The 17,232-nt window shown below is 43.6% G+C and overlaps 1 protein-coding gene across 1 annotated transcript in view; it reads left to right on the top strand.

Annotated features, from left to right (window-relative positions):
- The window catches only part of BCL2L13 (BCL2-like 13 (apoptosis facilitator)), a 33,256-nt gene extending 16,309 nt beyond the window's left edge, over window positions 1-16,947 (top strand). The window contains exons 5-6 of the mRNA XM_010014726.1: window positions 4,271-4,414; window positions 15,871-16,947. Coding sequence (XP_010013028.1) covers window positions 4,271-4,414; window positions 15,871-16,683 — 957 coding nt within the window. The 3' untranslated portion in view covers window positions 16,684-16,947. The remainder of the gene's footprint in view (window positions 1-4,270; window positions 4,415-15,870) is intronic.
- Window positions 16,948-17,232: the final 285 nt, after the last annotated feature.

Genomic DNA, 17,232 nt, shown 5'->3' with positions numbered 1-17,232 from the left:
CAGTTCCTTTAATAATACTTGTTTTGAGGAGATGCAATACATTTGCATTGGTTTCATTTCCTTTTAAATTCCTTTATCATCTTAATCAGAATCGTATTTTATAACAGAAGAGATCTAGATATCTTTCCTGCAGCCTTAACCTCACTCAATTTTCACTCTAAAGAAGAAACTGTTAGAAAAATGGTGTTAGAAAGCAGCTATAAATAGACATAGTGTTAGGTCTAATTAGCAGGCGTACAGCAGCGATATGAGGCTGTGCTGGCCTCAAGTTTGTGAAAATCTGAAAGATGTAAATTTAAATTGCCTCTACTGAGAGAACTGAAGCTTATTCCCTTTTATGATTAAATTATAAAAATGTACAACTAGCTGAGCTACCCAAACTGAATAATAAATCACTCCCTGTTACATGTTCAGAGCTGTTATATATCCTATATTTTCTTGAGTGGAGCAGAAATTGAAGATGCACAGTAGCTGTGGCAGATGTCAAAGGGTTAAAGACGGGGAAATCCCTTCCTACAGGTGGAATTCTGTGCGATCAAAGCTTGTGACTGATCCAGACTAGAAGAAATAAACTAACTGAAGGTAGCAGATAAAATTTGTTTTCAGTTACATGTAAGCTGTTTCTGTTGTGCTCAGTAGCGGCATCTTGCGCAGCAAGATGATCTTCTTGCTTTCAGCAGCGTATGAACTAGTCTGTAAAATCTCACTTTAAATTTCTGAGCCTCTGTTATTTTACATATGTATTTTTACACATATGTATTTATAGAAGCCCCACCTATTTAATATATTGAATGTGGTGCACTCGGAGAGCCACACTGATCACTTAAAGGCCCAGTTTCTCTGTGGCACAAAGCAGACTCAGGGTAGCCTTTGCAAATCTTCCTTGACGTTACATGTGTGAGAAAGATGGCATACAGGTAAGCACATAGTTCTGGGAGGTACTGGATTACCTACCTTAGCTAGCTGGTTGGAGGTCAAATGTGGACAAAGGCTTGATCTGCCTGGTTTACAGTTGGGAAGGTGTCATTTTTAGACGTACCGGTTTTCAAAGAACCTTATCATCATGAAAACGTGAGCAGAAGGAAGATGCTTCCAAATATAGCTATTATTTTTTCCATTTAAAACTGGATCTTTTCCAGAGTGTCATAGTATGTTTGAACTGCTGAAGAGATCTGGTTAACTGACTGACTGGCACATGGGCCATAAAGAAATGTTTTCAGTCAGTCACTAAAACTTGAGTATCGATCTAGATGAGGAAATACTGCAGGGTAAACTAATAGAGCATCAGTTCTTCCATTAACATCCCACAGAAGCAAAGTTTACTACAGACATTAGAAGTGCTGGTTCTTAGTAAAAGTAAGATCTGGCAAATAAATTATTTCATTTATTTCTCAAAAATTGTGATGTGAAAATAATAGGCATAACGTTGGATTCTGTAAAGAAAAGGAGGAGTCTTCACCTGGTATTTGAAATAAGGCTCTCATTAAAACCAACCTAAACCAAAACCACCCCAAACTTGAGGCAAGTTATATTTGTGTAATCAAATAAATGTCATAAAAAATTGAAATACTCCACTGTTGAGGTTTTTGTGCTTTTAGCTTAAGACTGAATATTGCGTACATACCCCGGAATACCTAATCCCACTATTGTGCATCAGATAAAAGGGTAGCAAACACTGATATTGAGAGTCAGCTGAACTGGTAAGTAGGTTAGCAGTCATCTTAATGTCCCATGTTTACTGATTAATGGAGCCAAAGAATAATCCAACGAAAGTATAAGACATAGTCATGTAAAGAATTAGATGAATTTTACGTTGAAATAGTCAAAAGGTACACAGAAGTGGCAATGACTTTGGATACAGCTTCTTCAAAGTCTCTAAACTTTCTTTGTAATAATATTTTTTGGCACACATCTAAATTTGTAATATTGTACTATGGGATTGCAGTAGTATAAATGACAGGAATCTTTCATTGACACAATTAATCAGAAATCTTCTGGTAGTAATGTTTGTTATTTTAAATGATTCCCTTGAAATTTTCTCCTGCCAACTATTTTCTGTCATGCTGTGCTTGATACTGGGTATGTTTTTCTTCAGACAAAATATAAATAGCCCCTAGCATTCCTTCCCAGGCATACTGGTGGAGGGAACTGCAGTTGCTTTTCATTGTTAAGGCTTTATTTTTACTATAGTCTAGTTCAATCTCATCACTGCTCACATAGCTACTCTTAAGTACAGAGAGCTGTTGTTAACCTTTATGGAAGTACTATAAAGGTAATTTCTTTGATGAATTTACAGACAGTATCATGCAAACCTGTTCCTGTTCTTACTGGTTTCAAAGGCAGAAGTGTCAATAATTTCAGTGGGAAAGGCAAACCAGGCGGTGTTTGTTGGTCTGCAAGGGACTGGATATTGAAGTTTGATTTTGGTGCCTTGCTCCTGAGGCTTGCAGAGGCTTACTAAGTTTGGGAGGAGTGTATGGATTAGATATTTAAGTTGGCAAAGGATGATGGCAACAATCATGTTCAGTATGCCAACATTTGAGCTCCCTTCATTTCCTAAGCAGCCTTTTTTTGCCTTTGCTTCTCTTGCTTTCAGCTTACAGTAAATGTCAAATATTTTGAGATCTCATTGTTCGTGCTGTTGTAGTTAACGTGGGTGTGCCCAAACCTCTGAAAGATGGCTAGTCTTGACAGCATGCTTTTTTTATTTTGATCCGAAAAGATTGAAGTTTCTTCTGACGCTTACCTGACCTTGACCTGCTCCATATGTTTGTGCATTTTAAGCTTGTACCCCTTCTGCCTCAGTTGAGATTAGTTACAAGAAACTCAAAGAACCCCAAGGCTTGTAAAATTCAAGCATCATCTCATTCCTAGTTTAGTGACTGCAGTGTTAACTGTTCATCCCAGAACAACAGTGCAGAAACACAGAATGGTTTGGGTTGGAAGGGACCTTAAAGATTATCTAGTTCCACTCCCCTTGCCGTGGGCAGGGATACAGTCAGCTGGAACATCTTAAATTTATCAGATTACAGGGATTTTTAAGGCCCCATCTCAGTGTGACTCCACCATGGATTTAGTACAAATCTCAAACCCAGCCTACTTTCTACTTGTCTTCCTTGAGCTTTGCATCCTATGATGTGACTTCTAGGAATCTACAGAAAAAAAAATCAGGCTGAAGGAGAAGGAGGCTGAAAAAGGAAGGAGGCATTCGGTCTGTGCGGTAGCATTAGCCTGCGTCTACCTTGTGCAGCTGGGAAAAAATGTTCTTATTTGCAGTGAATAGATATGTAACGCATTTGTCACAAGCTAGGTGCAGTAAAACAAATACCTTTTTCTTGTATCATAATTGCGCTTTTTCAGATGCTAATGACTTCAATTCATACCAGTTTCCTGACCTTGGCAAAGTGCTGCCTATAAACTTTGCCCAGAGGGCCACTTGTATGCGTTAGGAGAATAAATTTAGAGTTTAAAAGTTCAACTGTGTGTTGTTTAGGCAAACGAAAAGATAATTTCAGAAGGAAGTGTCTAGAACTGTGTAATATGAAGGAGATGGGTTCACAGAGCCTTGAATCTTCCAGAGCAATTCACATTTGAGGTAAGGCCAAGCATTCAGGTAAAGACAAAAGGTTTGGAAGGAGGAATGGGAGTAGGAAATGAGGGAGGCAATTCCGAACTTGTTAAATTTGGCATAGGAGGGAGAGTTTAACATGCAAAGAGGTTTGTGTTTGTTGGTTTAAACATGTCTGTAATGTTATGCTGCTGGGAGGTGTTGTTTGTTTCTATCCTGTCTGAAAACCAAGTACGAACTCCTAAAGAGACTTGACTAGTGCAGTGTATCTATTCAAGAATGCATATGAATTTGCTGTTTAAACACAATGTGGATGCATATCCCTTCAGACTATTTATAATGTTGCATCCTTCCATTTCTGTATGAACTTCTGTAGTGAGTTCTGGACCTGTTCTGCTTCTTTACCTGACTCTTGTGTTGGAAAAAAGTAAGGCTTAAGAAAGTATCGCAGTCGTGTTGTGTGAAACCCTCAAGTTAGGCTGGGCTGTTTTGCTTATAGATGAAGTGCTTCTTTCTTACTGAATTGTATTGTATTTCTGACTTGTGTCTTCACGAAAATGAAGTATATACTCCCTGACATCTTTGGACTTACAGATTCAGACCTTTTCTGTGGACCACACGAATTCTTCTGGTTTACCTACACAGTACTGTTGATAAAGCTTTCTGTATTTATCCACAGTTCTTGTTTGGTTTTTTTTTAAGGTCTTGGTACCCCTGGTTCTGCTACAGCAATTTCTGATGGAGTTAACCAGACGGGGCCAGGAACCACTGAGTGCACTTGTGAACTTCGGGGTGACATATCTAGAAGACTATTCAGCAGATTATATCATTCAACAAGGAGGATGGGTAAGAAAACAATGTTTAATTTTCGTATTTTGTTCAAAGCTTATTTCTAAGCATGATACTAGTCTTAATAGGAGTGAAAGCTGGGAAAGGTTGCTAGAAGTAAGCAGATAAGGGAAGGAATGTCCCAGAAAAAAGAAAAAAAGGAAGGAGGTCAGGACCATAGAATTTGAAAGGGCCTACAGGCCCTTGTCCAAAGCCCCTGTCCAGGTTTCTCTAGCCACTGGAAGCTGCTCTAAGGTGTCCCTGTAGCCTTCTCTTATCCAGGGTGAACAAACCCAGCTCTCTCAGCCTGTCTTCACAGGAAAGGTACTCCGGTCCTCATGGTATCACCAGGCTTGCGAGAAAAACCTGGAGTAATGCTATTGTTCTGTAAGTAAATGCAGTATCATCAGGCTTATGCAAAGAAGGACAAAAATTATGTTTCCACCCCATGACTCATCAGCATAAAGACTGCCAAACAGTTATTTTACCACAAGTATGTATGTTCTTTCCTGTTGATATACATACAGAATTGCATGTAGAAGCAAGCATCCCTAACAAGAGATAATGTGCCCGAGAGGCTCATCTTTTTAATAGTATATTCACGCTCTAGTGACTACTGGAAATGACATATTTTTTTTCCCCTTTTAAATTTCAGAGGGGTTTTTAGTAGATAAGTAATTGGGGAGCACTTGATACAGAAATGTATGTGGGTACTAATTTACTTTTATAACAAGTGATAAAATAGCTAATGCATATTGGGATTTTGTCACTATATAGGAATATGGGTAGAACGAGCAACCAAGATTTCTCTGTGCTGCATTTCCTTGTGGAAATCTTCAGTTCATAGTAACCAATGTTCCTGAGTCATGGCATGCTGAGAAGGTTTCATTTAAAAATACATCACGGAGGCAGCTCACAGCTGATGAGCTGGGTCTTGGAGGCTGAGTTTTAGATTACTGGGTTTGGGAAGGATGCCAGATTTGAATGGAATTAATCTGGGATTAGTGAAATGGCTCCAGCAAGTTGATTTATTCTAAAAAAGAAAAGCTGCTCAGGAAAACCCAGTGATTAAAACGTGCTAGTAGGAAAAAACCTCATTCAGACAGCTGCTCGTGTTTCAGGACTTTACCTGAAGGGGTTTTCAAGAGTAGTTGTTCCGGTATTTCTCCATGTCCGCACCTTCCTATATGCCTTCCTGGCAACGGTGGATAATAGTTTTCAGGGCCTTTGGGAGGGATTGTTTGTCTTTAATGCACAGAAACACTAAGAGCATGCAGACAAGTGACCTTAGGTCATTTGATAAATGCACTCTCGTTTCAAAGTATTTTCATCGTGGGGAAGGTCCGTACTCGCAGCTCTAAGACGGATGGCTATTTTGCTTTTCTGCCTTTTTGTTTTAACCTCAGAAAAGGCGATGGTGTGTTCTCTAGCCCCTGTTCGACATCTGCTATAAACATACTTAATAAGGCACAAGGCCTCTGAAAACAAGCAGCTTTCCAGCATGGCCTCTGAAGGGAGGGGGCTGGTTTTTGTGTTTGTGTGACTATGCATGTATGTACAGATCTGAGTAGTCACTGTTTAACGGGCTACGAGCTTGTCTGTATACATCCAGTCAGGCATAAAATCAGACTGACATAAGCAGTACAGCAAACAAGCCAGAGCTATTTTTGAAACAGCAGAAGAGGCGAGGAAAGAGACAAGGTGATGAAAATCCTTTCCAGCTGAATTAACGTAGCTGCACTAACCCTTTGTGAGTTGCTCTGGGGATGGGGCTGGGGACCCACTAGGCTTGTGGCTTGATGTGGAGGAAGGGAATATATGGGTTTATTGATCTACTTTTTTCCTGAAAGGAAAATGTTCCTGTTTACCAAGCGGCATGCTTCTCGGTTTGTTCCAGGTCTGTGGGATGGAGTTGTGGGGATGGCAGTGCTGGGGTAAGGGCTGGGAGAGCTGTGTTTCTGCGGAGGGTCAGGGCAGAGCTGCCTGGCAGGCTCTTAGCCATCACGCAAGTGGTTTGCATTTTTAGAGACAAGCATCTGCCACAGGGGCTCTGTGCGCCGGATCGAGTTCTCAGTAATCCTTTGCCGAGGCCGTAAGGGCAGTGTATAAACCTGGGAGTCTCCAGCGAATTTTATGTTGCTGTGACAGTAAGAGGTTCAATATTTGTGTTATTCTGGAGTGGTGTGGAGATGGGTCTTAAAACTGAGACGAGAGCAGAACCACCTGTTTGCTCGTGGATCGGGAACAGAGGAGAGCTTCGCAGGAGTCAGCTTTTCAGGGGCAGACCTGAAAAACTGTGTAGTGTCTCTGGTGCTGTCTCTTCCCTTGGCACCACATAATTTGTGATCTTTCTCAATTTCTGGATCGAAGTCAACTTTTGCCAGGAGGGAAGTAGCCAGTCAAAGGTAAGGGGTCAGCTGAGCCCTTCCTGTGCCCCACTGCAGATATGTAGAGTCAGAGTTTTAGAGCTGTGTCATCCAGTGGGACCACTTGCTGTGTCATGCTGTGCAGCCACGATGCGGCTGGAAGGCATCACAAGGTTCTGCATGTGTGCAAGACTTCAGGTTGCTTTGTGGGCTGTCAGGAGGCTTGTAGGTCCAGGAAAGCATCAGATGCTGGACAGCAACTAGCTCGAAGCAGAATTGCTAGTTCAGGGGAATAAGGGTTGATGAATTGAATAGCTGTGCAGTAGATTTCAAGAAGTCAGTTGTAAGTAGTGGGAAATTTTGGATAGTAGAGAGGTAGAGCCTCTGAGATGAGAAATTGCTTTTTGAGTTTTCAGCCCAGTTCTGCAGAGATACAGTGATGAGATTATCTGTTAAAACAGTGAATGTTCCCCTCCCATCCTCCCTTCAGGCACTAAATTTGTAATTCACCCAACTTTTCATGGGAGGGTGGGACTGGGATGTGATGGTTGGTTGGTTGCTGAGAGAATGGCTGCAATATTTTTATGGTCAAGTGCGTATTTTGATGCTGTGATTCTGGCCATTGTGTGTGCTGTTCCTCTTCCCCTAGGTCTGTTTTACTGCTTTAGGGTGAAGTCTTTGGCATAGGAATGTCTGTAGCACACTGCATTTGTGTTTGAGTGCAGCTGGCAGCATAAATGTGAATGAAGAGATGAAGTGACTACTCCATCTAATTTACAATCTCTTAGATTTTCAGGTAGATGTTAGCTGAGTCTGGAGGACTGTAGGAGAAGAGCAAGGAAATCTTGCTTTTTCTAGACAGCCTCTCTCTTTCACTAATTGCAGTGAAAGTTTTGACCACAGCTCTTACATTTACCCTGCTTGACTTTAAGTTTTAGTATGATCTCTCTTTTGAAGCATGTTTGGCATTTCTGATTCTCTAAATAGGCACATGTAGGGACCCACATTTCTTCCTCCTGACTCTGTTTTGAACCCAGACGGTCATACTAAGATCTCATTCCATTACCATCTTGAACCACTGCAAACTGATTCCCAGCCTAATTTAGCAGTAGCTTTGTTCTTCTCTTTCCCAAAAGCGATGTTAGGGCTGAGCAAACTGACATGTCGAACGTGCTGTCCCCTCCCCTTTCCTCCTCTTCCCTCCCTTCTCCTCTTTTCTCCTCCCTTCCCTCCTCATACCTCCCCTCCCAGTTTGCTCTGACTTCTCCAGGGCTGAATGCTGCTGCATCAGAAGCAATTCTTGGTCTCCTGGAAAAGTGCACAGTAAGGCCAGTCAGTTGGTAAGGATTGTTTTTCCTCTTCCTTTCCCACTTCTCCTCCCAGATAATTTATTCCTTCTGAGGCCCTGCGGATCCTGTTTTCCAAGGTTAGATTTAATCTATATTGAAATAGTCTGGGAATGTCTGTAAGGAGATAAAAAGAACAAGATCACTTGCAAGCTCGGCGTCTTTTTTTTCCTTCCCCTCAGATTCACATTCATGTTACAAGCCCATCTGCTTTTCACTTGTTTGAAAGAGGTGACGTGCATGCAATTGGTGTTTATTGGTATTCAGTTAAAAACCTTTCTTGTCTTAGTAACAGGCTGGTAATTGTATTTGTGACGCGTAGCTGAAACTGTCCCTGCCTTGCTAGGGTTCTTCTCTCGTGATGGTCAGACCTGGATTTGAATTTAACTACTTAACTGCCCGTGTTGAAAAGAGTAAAAGTAAATCTGCTTGAAATACGCACAGTGTTTAGAGTTTCCTAACTCAGCCTTGGAAATGCTGTTCTCTGCTTCCAGTGGTTTGTCATGGGCTTTTCTGCCAGTTGGGATGTTTTCTTTGCTGTTGATGATTGAATAATCTGCGTGCTGGAGCCTGTTAAAAATACGGAGGAGCAAAGAGTACAGATGCACTTGTCATCCTGGGGAAGTGAGGCGGCAGTTTGCCATGCTGGAGATTGAAATCTCCTTCTGCAGCAGTCCAGGTGCCTGCTTGAGAATGACAATGCAGAAATAGAGAGATGTGCTCCGCTGGAGGAGAGAGAAGTTAAACGTGGTAAAGATTCCAGAAAGGGCAATTTAAGTAGAGAAGTCCTAGAAAGGAACTCTCCTTTCAAACTAATTCTGCTTTACACTTCTATCATGGAACACTGCTGTGCCCACTTCTATTTCTGTGTAGCTTCTTTGGTACAGTAACAGATTTTGTTATATTTTTAGGCATTGTGGCTGAAGAAGAAGGAACTTAAATGGTCAAGGAGCAACTAGATCTCCTTTCTTTTTTCCTCCCAACAATTTCAGTCCGTCTGAAGAATTGGTCTCTAAATATCTGAATTTATTTCAATTTATACCAATAAGACTGAAAGCTTAAGGGTGTCGCTTTGGTGCTGAGTCTCAGCAGGTAGTAGAGGTTATGTTGGAGGGCAAGGGAAGGAATAGGGTCATTTCTGCAGGCTGTTCTAGTCAGAGCATTCATTCCTTGAAGGAGATGAGAGCAGCGGCTGCAGTATCAGTGTGCTTTGATTTGGTTCACACAACCTTTTTTTCCTTTTTTGCTTAATAAAAAGCACAGTCCTACTTGTGGACTCTCTTTCTCTTGGCTCCACCTATCTTGACAGTTTCACACAAATGAATACTACAGTAAATGCCTGAGGGTTTTTTGTTACTTTCGTTTTAATGCGTTGTTCTCATTTATTGATTTGGGTGATGCCAGTTGCCCCTTTATGATCCATTCCTCTGCAGGATTAGCAGGGCAACGCTGGCAGGTCTGGGGCTGTGAATGGAGACAGAGTAGATGGAATTGCAGCCTGGTGTGGGCTCCAGGTGGGAGCGATGCTGTCCTTAACCCCAGGAGCCATCCGTGGGCAAAGCCTTTGCCTGCTGAGCCCTCAGCACAGGCAGCACTTCATCAGCGTGTAGTGAATAATAATAGATGAGGCTGCTCCTCTGTTACAGCTAGAAATCATACAACAAGCACATTTCCATCTCTGGGGAGATTTGTTACTGTGGGAAGTTTGCTTGTTTCCCCAGAGGGAGGATCCCTGGATGCTGGCCAGTTCATCGCTCATTGCCTTTTGTTTTTCAGACACTAGAGTTTAAGCATAAATTCATTTGATGGGTTCCTGGTGCCCGCATTGTTGCTGGTGTGAGGAAAGCAATGACTGAACTTCGTTTCTTTCTGTGGTCGGTTATGTGACAAGATAGTCAGTACTCTCTCCTAAGAAACTTCCTGGCTGTGTTGAGCATTTTGAATTTTTATCGTAGTAAAGGTTGCTCTCCTGGGACATTGCATTCTGCCAGCGTTTCCTCCTGTGCCTAAAGGCGCTCTTTCTCTTGGGGATTATACGTGGCTCTGTGTAGTTGAAGGGAGGAAGAAAGGTTCAGGGAACACAGATATTTTTTCCTTCAAGGTAGCACTCCTCTGTGACCCGTGTACAGAATGTTTTGCTGTGCTAGACAAAATCAAGATCTGGGATGTATCTGTGGCTTGCTGGGCTGTATAGGTTTTTTCAGGGAGGGCTTTATTGTGTCTTCAGAGATGAGTTTTGTATGAGTTGCCTATCCACATCATTCCTTGCGAGAACACAGTTAACTGTTACCCTGCCAGTCTGTACTTCTTTAAGAACTGAACCAGAGGGACAAGTCGAGCTTTTAAGAGCACTTAAACCAAACCTAAACCCTAGAAGAATGCACACAGCCTCCACAGCAGATAGACACAGTTGTTTTGCGTGTATCTGGTCTTCTGAGCTTACAGGGCAGGGCTTTCAGAGTCTTCTCCAAGATGCAGTAAATGTTCCATCAGACACCCTGATGGGGATCTCTTCCCATTCATTATCTAACAACAATCTCCACTATGGATGCAATGTGTACTAATGCTCCTGTGATTTTTGCAGGGGAAAAAAAGTTACTTTTCTCTTTGGAACATTCAGAATTTGGATTTGAATATCCATTTCCACCAGAAGCAGCTTTACAGAAACCAGGCTGAAATTAGTATTCTAGTAAATAAGGACTTTTTTTTCCTTATGTATAGTCAAAGTTTTTCCTGCTTAGCAAAAATACTATAATTAGTAAGTCAGCTTATGCACTTAATACGAGATCTATAAGAAAACCATGAAAAATCGTATAGTCATCAGGAGAGTCAGTTACCAAGTCTTGATTTATTTTTTGTGTGTGTTATGTTTGCTTTCTTGAAATTGAAATTGAAACTTGACAGGCGTTTACTTATTTCTACTACATGTTAAAGACTGGTAGAGTTCTGCCTCCACTACTGAGAGTGATTTTCAGCAAAGTCCAGGTTACTGATGCTGGCAGGATACAGCTGAATCCAGACTGGTGGGTTCTGCTTATTGGAGGAGCTTTCAGATATTTTTTCATTATGTTGTTACCGGTTTACATTTGTCTGGTGTACCTCACCCTGTAGCATAAGGGCTATAACCTATCCCGAGGGCAAGTCTAGCACATTTGTTACAAGTGCTTGTGGAAGTCTTGTGGAAAACTTCTGCGAGTTTTCAAGGCTGAGGAAAGTGATGGACTCCTTTTAGGTCTGCAAATGCCACCTTGGCAGAATTTAGTTGCTCTTCTCCTCAAGACTGCCTCACATGCTGTGGTCCATCCTTGTTGTATTCTAGACAAGAAGGGAACTACCTGTTTCTCCTCCTCCTTGTTGTAGCTTGTGCTCGCTCTTCCCTCAAGTGGCAGTGGTCGGGATCGGGAGTGGCAGGGTGCTGCGGTGAAGGCCTTACTCTTGCTTCTCTAGACATACCTGGCATGGTTCTGTTAGTATGCTGGATGAGGAAAAGCACTCCAAGTTTGCAAGTCTCCCATCCCAAATCTGAAAAAGAAGAGCTCTAATTTTCCTGGTCTGGAGGAAATTTACATTTACAATAAGTAAAGCAGTTAAAAAAATGCTTACTTGTATTTGCTATTTGGTGTTAAATCTAAAATCTAGAGCTTATACAAGGCCTGAGGTTATTAAAAATCCTTCCACATGTTCCATCGTGTCCTGAATTAATCTCTCGGTGGGAGCTTTGCTTCTGGGTCACATCTGTAGATAAATTGAGAGAATTGTCCTAAATGTCATTCAGTGTTTATTGAAGCTGCTTTAAAAGATAGAAAACCCATACAACAACAAAAAACCTAAGCAAATCTCAACTGAATCCTAGCTTTATCCTCTTGGCTTTCTCAATTAACTCTTAACTCAGCTCAAGAAATATTAATCAGGTATCCTAAATAATGCCTGTTATTGTCTGGCTTTTCAGTTCAAACTTGATGAGCTTTTAATGAGAAAGTAGTGAAATTACCCATCGACAGGCAGTGTGTGAGCTTTCCCCCAGGTTTCCCAACCTTGGGTGACCAGTCTCTCCAAGCTTGGAGACTTGTGTCCCTGAGGCACTGACATGGAAGTTAAACTGTCTGTTTAAAACAGAAAGGAATCAGCCAGGCTTTATAAGGCTCTGATTTATAGGAAGCCAGTGACTGATAAGTTTTGAGGTCAGTGCAATCTGTGTGGGAAAAGGGAACAATAAATCGCTGGAGCCTCTTAGGCCCTCCCTTCTGCTGAGGTCAGGATGGGTATATAGTTTTGCTACACGTGTTAATGAAGCATTTGAAATGTTCAGGGTTGTCCACGTTCCCTGTATTACCATCGCTTCGTTTCCTTACCCTCTCCAAAGCAGTTTATCCTGGACATTACCCGCAGCATCTGCCCAGATCTTACCTGTATTTTGTGAGGAGCTTATCTCCAGAGAAAGCACTCCAGCGGAGCGTGTGGTCTTTCAAAAATGCCCTGACACATGGGAATAACTAATGTAACCAACGCCTTATCCTTGTTTGTCAGTGTTGCCCTCCCATCCCTTTGTTAACCGGCTGAGGATCTAGCATTACATCATACTGAACTAAGATACCTCGCTGGGCCTGGGCAGTTACTGGCTGCATAGCAGCTGTGGTGGTACTTTGTATTACTTATTCCTCTTTATCAGGGTCTGTGGGTTCCCTGCAAAGAACAACTTTTATTTTCCTTAAGGAAGGGAAAAGTTGGGAGCGGTGGGTCAGGAATAGAGCAGAAGAGGCTGGAGAAATACATGGGAGCATCAGGATAGCTTAAATTCCACCGCAGTCTCTATACACGACTGTCCCCATGGAGTACAGGCGGCTCCCTCCACCCTGCTGTGGCTGCTGAGTCACTGCTCAGAGGCACTTGGCTTTCACCACTGTACAGTGTACGGCTTCAGGGGAATTTAGGCTGTCAGAATATGGCCCAAGTTGGTGTTTCGTTTAGTTTATTACTGAAAAGAAGTTTGCAACAATGGCCAGAGCTCACAGGCCCACAGCAGCATTCTGTGGCTTTGGGATATTTTTTTATATGCTTCATGTTGAACCGACCATGGCAGCATGGGGGCACTTCCAGTGGTGTGTGAAGAGCTGTGACCAGCTGTATGTGGCCCTGCTCTTTTTGCTAGCATCAGATCACAGTCATAGTCTGGTGTGTTGCCATGTGCTGCGAATGGGAAGTAAACTAATTCTGGCTTGTGGAAGGGTAGAGCTGAGCAGGGAGGTATGGAGGTTCATGAGATTGTAGGGTTTATCCCAGTTATTTTGTTGATTTAATTGCCATTGTTCTGAGTCTGTATGACCTGTGGAAATAAAAGATGTGCTACGATCATAGGTGTCTGTTAGTAGCTGATAATACAGTGAGAGTATTTCCTACTTAATCAACATCCAGAGAAAATCCTGATGACCAAAGGAGTGAATGTACAATGAGAGTGTCTGGACAGTGGCTGCCTCTTCAGCCTCAGCACATGGTGGTAGAAGCACACCACAGTGCCTGCCTCCTGCCGTGCTGCTCTCAAGCATCTGCTGGAACGGAACAAGTCAGTGCTGAATGGAGTCCTGTCCTCCTGCTGCACAGCAGCCCTGACCTGCGCTGCTCAGCATTTGGTCTCTATCACTTAACCTCTGCCTTTACTTAGTGTCTTGGCTCTTCTTTTCCATTGCCCTTACTTTGCAATGCTGGTTGCTTCCTCCTAGGTCGTAGAGCTCCATTTGGTTTTGATGGCCTGAGTTGCATTTCAAAAAAGATATAGTTAAATATAGTTCTTGTAGTGGAACATGACTTCTATAGCTGGACTCTTGAATGGTCTGTCAGTACTCACAGAGCAGAACTTGCTTTGGGTTTGTGGGGGGTGTGTGGTGCCTGAGCGTTGCACAAATTGAATGCTTTATTAATTTTTATTTCATTCTGGATCGAGACTTCGTGGTGATCATTTAAGTGGTTAGTGAGCACTCCATAGCTTTTAACCCTTTCCCTGAGGAACACTGTGCATCGTTTCCCTTGAGAGTTTCTGAACATGTTGCTGAGCTGGATGATGTTTCACACAGCCAAGCAATTTAAAGGCACTGCTGAAGTTCCTTTTATGATCTTTAAGATCCCCTGCAACCCAAACCATTCTATGATTCCTTTGTTCATGCACAAGTGTCTTCCAAAATTCCATGGACTAAGATGAGATTTACATCCCACCTCTGCTAAAATAACATTATGGAATCCTTATGTTCCCAGTGCTATCCTGTACTACAGCCTCCACGGTTGTAGAAAAGTCCAGGAATGGGTCCATCAAGTTTTGCAAAATGGTGAGATGTTTGGGAAGAGTGGATAGAGAAATCTCAGTCCCATACTCAGCTCGGGCTCCACTGACGCCTTTTCACAAAGGTTATTGACACAGTAATAATTTCCACTGTGAAATGCTGAAGTGTTACTGCCCTAAGTTGCACAGCTCTCTCAAGTGCCAGGTTGGTGCTTCTGCCAGGGATCCCCTCCTGCTTCAGTTACTCTCACTGCAGCTACTTGCCCATGACCAGCAGTGCCTGGGGCTGTCTCTCCTGTGCCTGCCAGCTCCTCCTGAGGTGGTTTGTGGTTTTGTGTGTGTGTGTAGATCCTTTCTCCTCCTTGGGAAGTGAGGAATTGCAGTGTGTCTGCACAGAGTACACCCGTGTACGAGGGGAGTCCTCTTCAGCTTCCCTCAGAGAAAAGTGCATTGCTGCCTTATGCCTACTCCTAGTTAGAAGCCACTGACTTGTAGGCCCTGAACTCCTTGCATATTAGAGACTAACTGATAATTGCGAGTTGCCAAGGCTGAAATGCATTTTCCTTCTGCTGTCTAAGCAGGGCACTGGTATCAATTCAGCTCTTTATGCATCACTGCTGCCGCTGGCCCTGCTTCGCCCCTGGTCCATGTTTAGCTTATGCACTGGGCATGCTCACCCCTGGGTCCATGCTCACACACACTGGCCCACCTCAGTGGGCCAGGCTGGACACTGACCACAGTTAAAGACAACTCGGCAAAATAAGGAATGTGTATGTTTAACTTGGATCAGTTCCTGACACACATCACTGAGTGGATCCATAAAAGTTGTGGAACAACCAAGGAGGTGTCTTGGAATGGGAAACCATCGGTAGGAAACTGCTCGGTTGCTGGTTTTAAGTTGTGTAGCCGAAGTTAGGATGACAGTCTTGGAAGCGAACTTAAGAATGGCTAAATTTGTAGTAAAATACTACAATTAACGTAGATTCCAGCTTGTTACTACAAAGCAGAAATACAGGCTCCAGGTAGCACTGGAAATGTGATACAATTAATGTAAGAGAAATGCTGTTAGATGAAAATGGACAGACAGTACACAGCACCTGCACAAATTGGAGAAGGGAGTGGTATCCAGCTGGGCTTGTGTACTTGCGTTTGCTTTCCTTGTTCTGTTTCAGTTTGGTTTCAGACTTTGGTATGTTGTTCTCTGTTTAATAATGCCCACGTGGTATGTTATGGGGATGTACTCAGCAATGCGGTAACATCAGGGAAGGAGAAGCTCCCAGCAAAGCTCTTACAAGTGGTCCCATTCCCTGGCAATGCCAAGTGGGTTTTGTAATCTCTTCTAACATGTAGGTCAGGCAGCCACCGCTCTCGAGAGGCCCTCTCATCTTTCCTCCAGCCCCACTAAGTTTCCAGGTGTCCTGTTCCTCCCCGTACCGGGGAGGCAATGCTGAAGCCATCACTCATGTGTTGTGTCCTCCTTTTCATTCACAGGGGACAGTCTTTACTTTGGAATCCGAAGAGGAGGAGTACCCCGGGCTCATCGCGGAGGACAGCAATGACATCTACATCCTGACCAGTGACAACTCGGGGCAGGTGAGCCCCCCGGAGTCCCCCACGGTGACCACGTCGTGGCAGTCGGAGAGCCTGCCCGTGTCCCTGTCAGCGAGCCAGAGCTGGCACACAGAGAGCCTGCCGGTCTCCCTGGGACCCGAGTCCTGGCAGCAAGTGGCCATGGATCCTGAAGAAGTCAAAAGCCTGGACAGCAACGGTGGGGGTGAAGAGAGGAGCGAGAACAACTCTTCCAACTCAGATATCGTTCACGTGGAGAAGGAAGAGATTCCGGAGGGGATTGAGGAGGCAGTGGTGGCAGCCGGCGCTGCACAGACCGTGCAGGCAGTGTTTCCAGAACCCCCTGCTCCTTCACAGGAGGTAAAACCTCCAGCTGAAATTGCTGCTGCTGAAAAAGCACATCCCTCCGCACTGCTGCGTGCAAAACAGGAGGAAAAGGGAAAAGCGGCTGAAGAGCTTGTTGAACCTGAAACCCCCGTACTAAGTAAACCTGTCCCAAAGTTAGCCCCATCAGAAGAAAAAGCTGCACCAGAACCTGAGAAAATACTGCTTCCAGGGGAAAAAAAAGTGGGGAAAGAGGGCCGATTGGAAGAAATGGAAGAGAAACCCTCCGCTGCAGAGGAGAAGCCTATCCTACTGCCAGAAGGGAAATCTATATTGCTGTATGGTGGGGCTGCTGCGGTGGCCATACTTGCTGTAGCAGTTGGAGTAGCGCTGGCGCTTAGGAAAAAGTAAGGGGGCTCTCGTGAGGAAGAGGAGGAGGAGGAGGGGGGAGAGAGAAGAGAGCACGATCCCATTTTTGTAGTTGTGTTACCTAAAGGTTGAGCTGCCTGCTGTTTAACTGGACGTTTGAGTAACTTACTGGTGATGGGGTGAGGTCGTTCAGTAAGCCTCCAGCTATGGACAATCATGTTTTTAGTAGAATTGGGGCGGGGACTGGTTTTTCGTGATTAAAGTACAGGGGTATTTTTAAAAAAAAAAACAATAAATTCTGCAAATTTAAGAACTTAAGTGCAGGTGCTGACGAAAGGGGCGCTCGTACTCTAGGAACTGGAACAGAGAATCCCCAGGGGAAGGGGAGAGCCAGCTGCTGCCAACCCCTGGAGTTTTTGGCTTCTCAGACTGACCGCTATCGCAGCTGTGCTGTCTTGTCATGCCCCTGAGCCCCCACTCCCAAACAAACATTAACCAACCTGAGTCCTGTAGCGAGAGGCTGGTCTCCCTTTTGTCTCGGCTTCCTCTCAGGTACAGCACTGCTCCTCGTAACCTCGCAGGTTCCTTCTA

Source organism: Nestor notabilis, unplaced genomic scaffold, assembly GCF_000696875.1.
Source record: "Nestor notabilis isolate BGI_N333 unplaced genomic scaffold, ASM69687v1 scaffold11615, whole genome shotgun sequence".
NCBI classification, from domain to species: domain Eukaryota; kingdom Metazoa; phylum Chordata; class Aves; order Psittaciformes; family Psittacidae; genus Nestor; species Nestor notabilis.
This window is presented reverse-complemented; position numbering and strand designations above follow the sequence as displayed.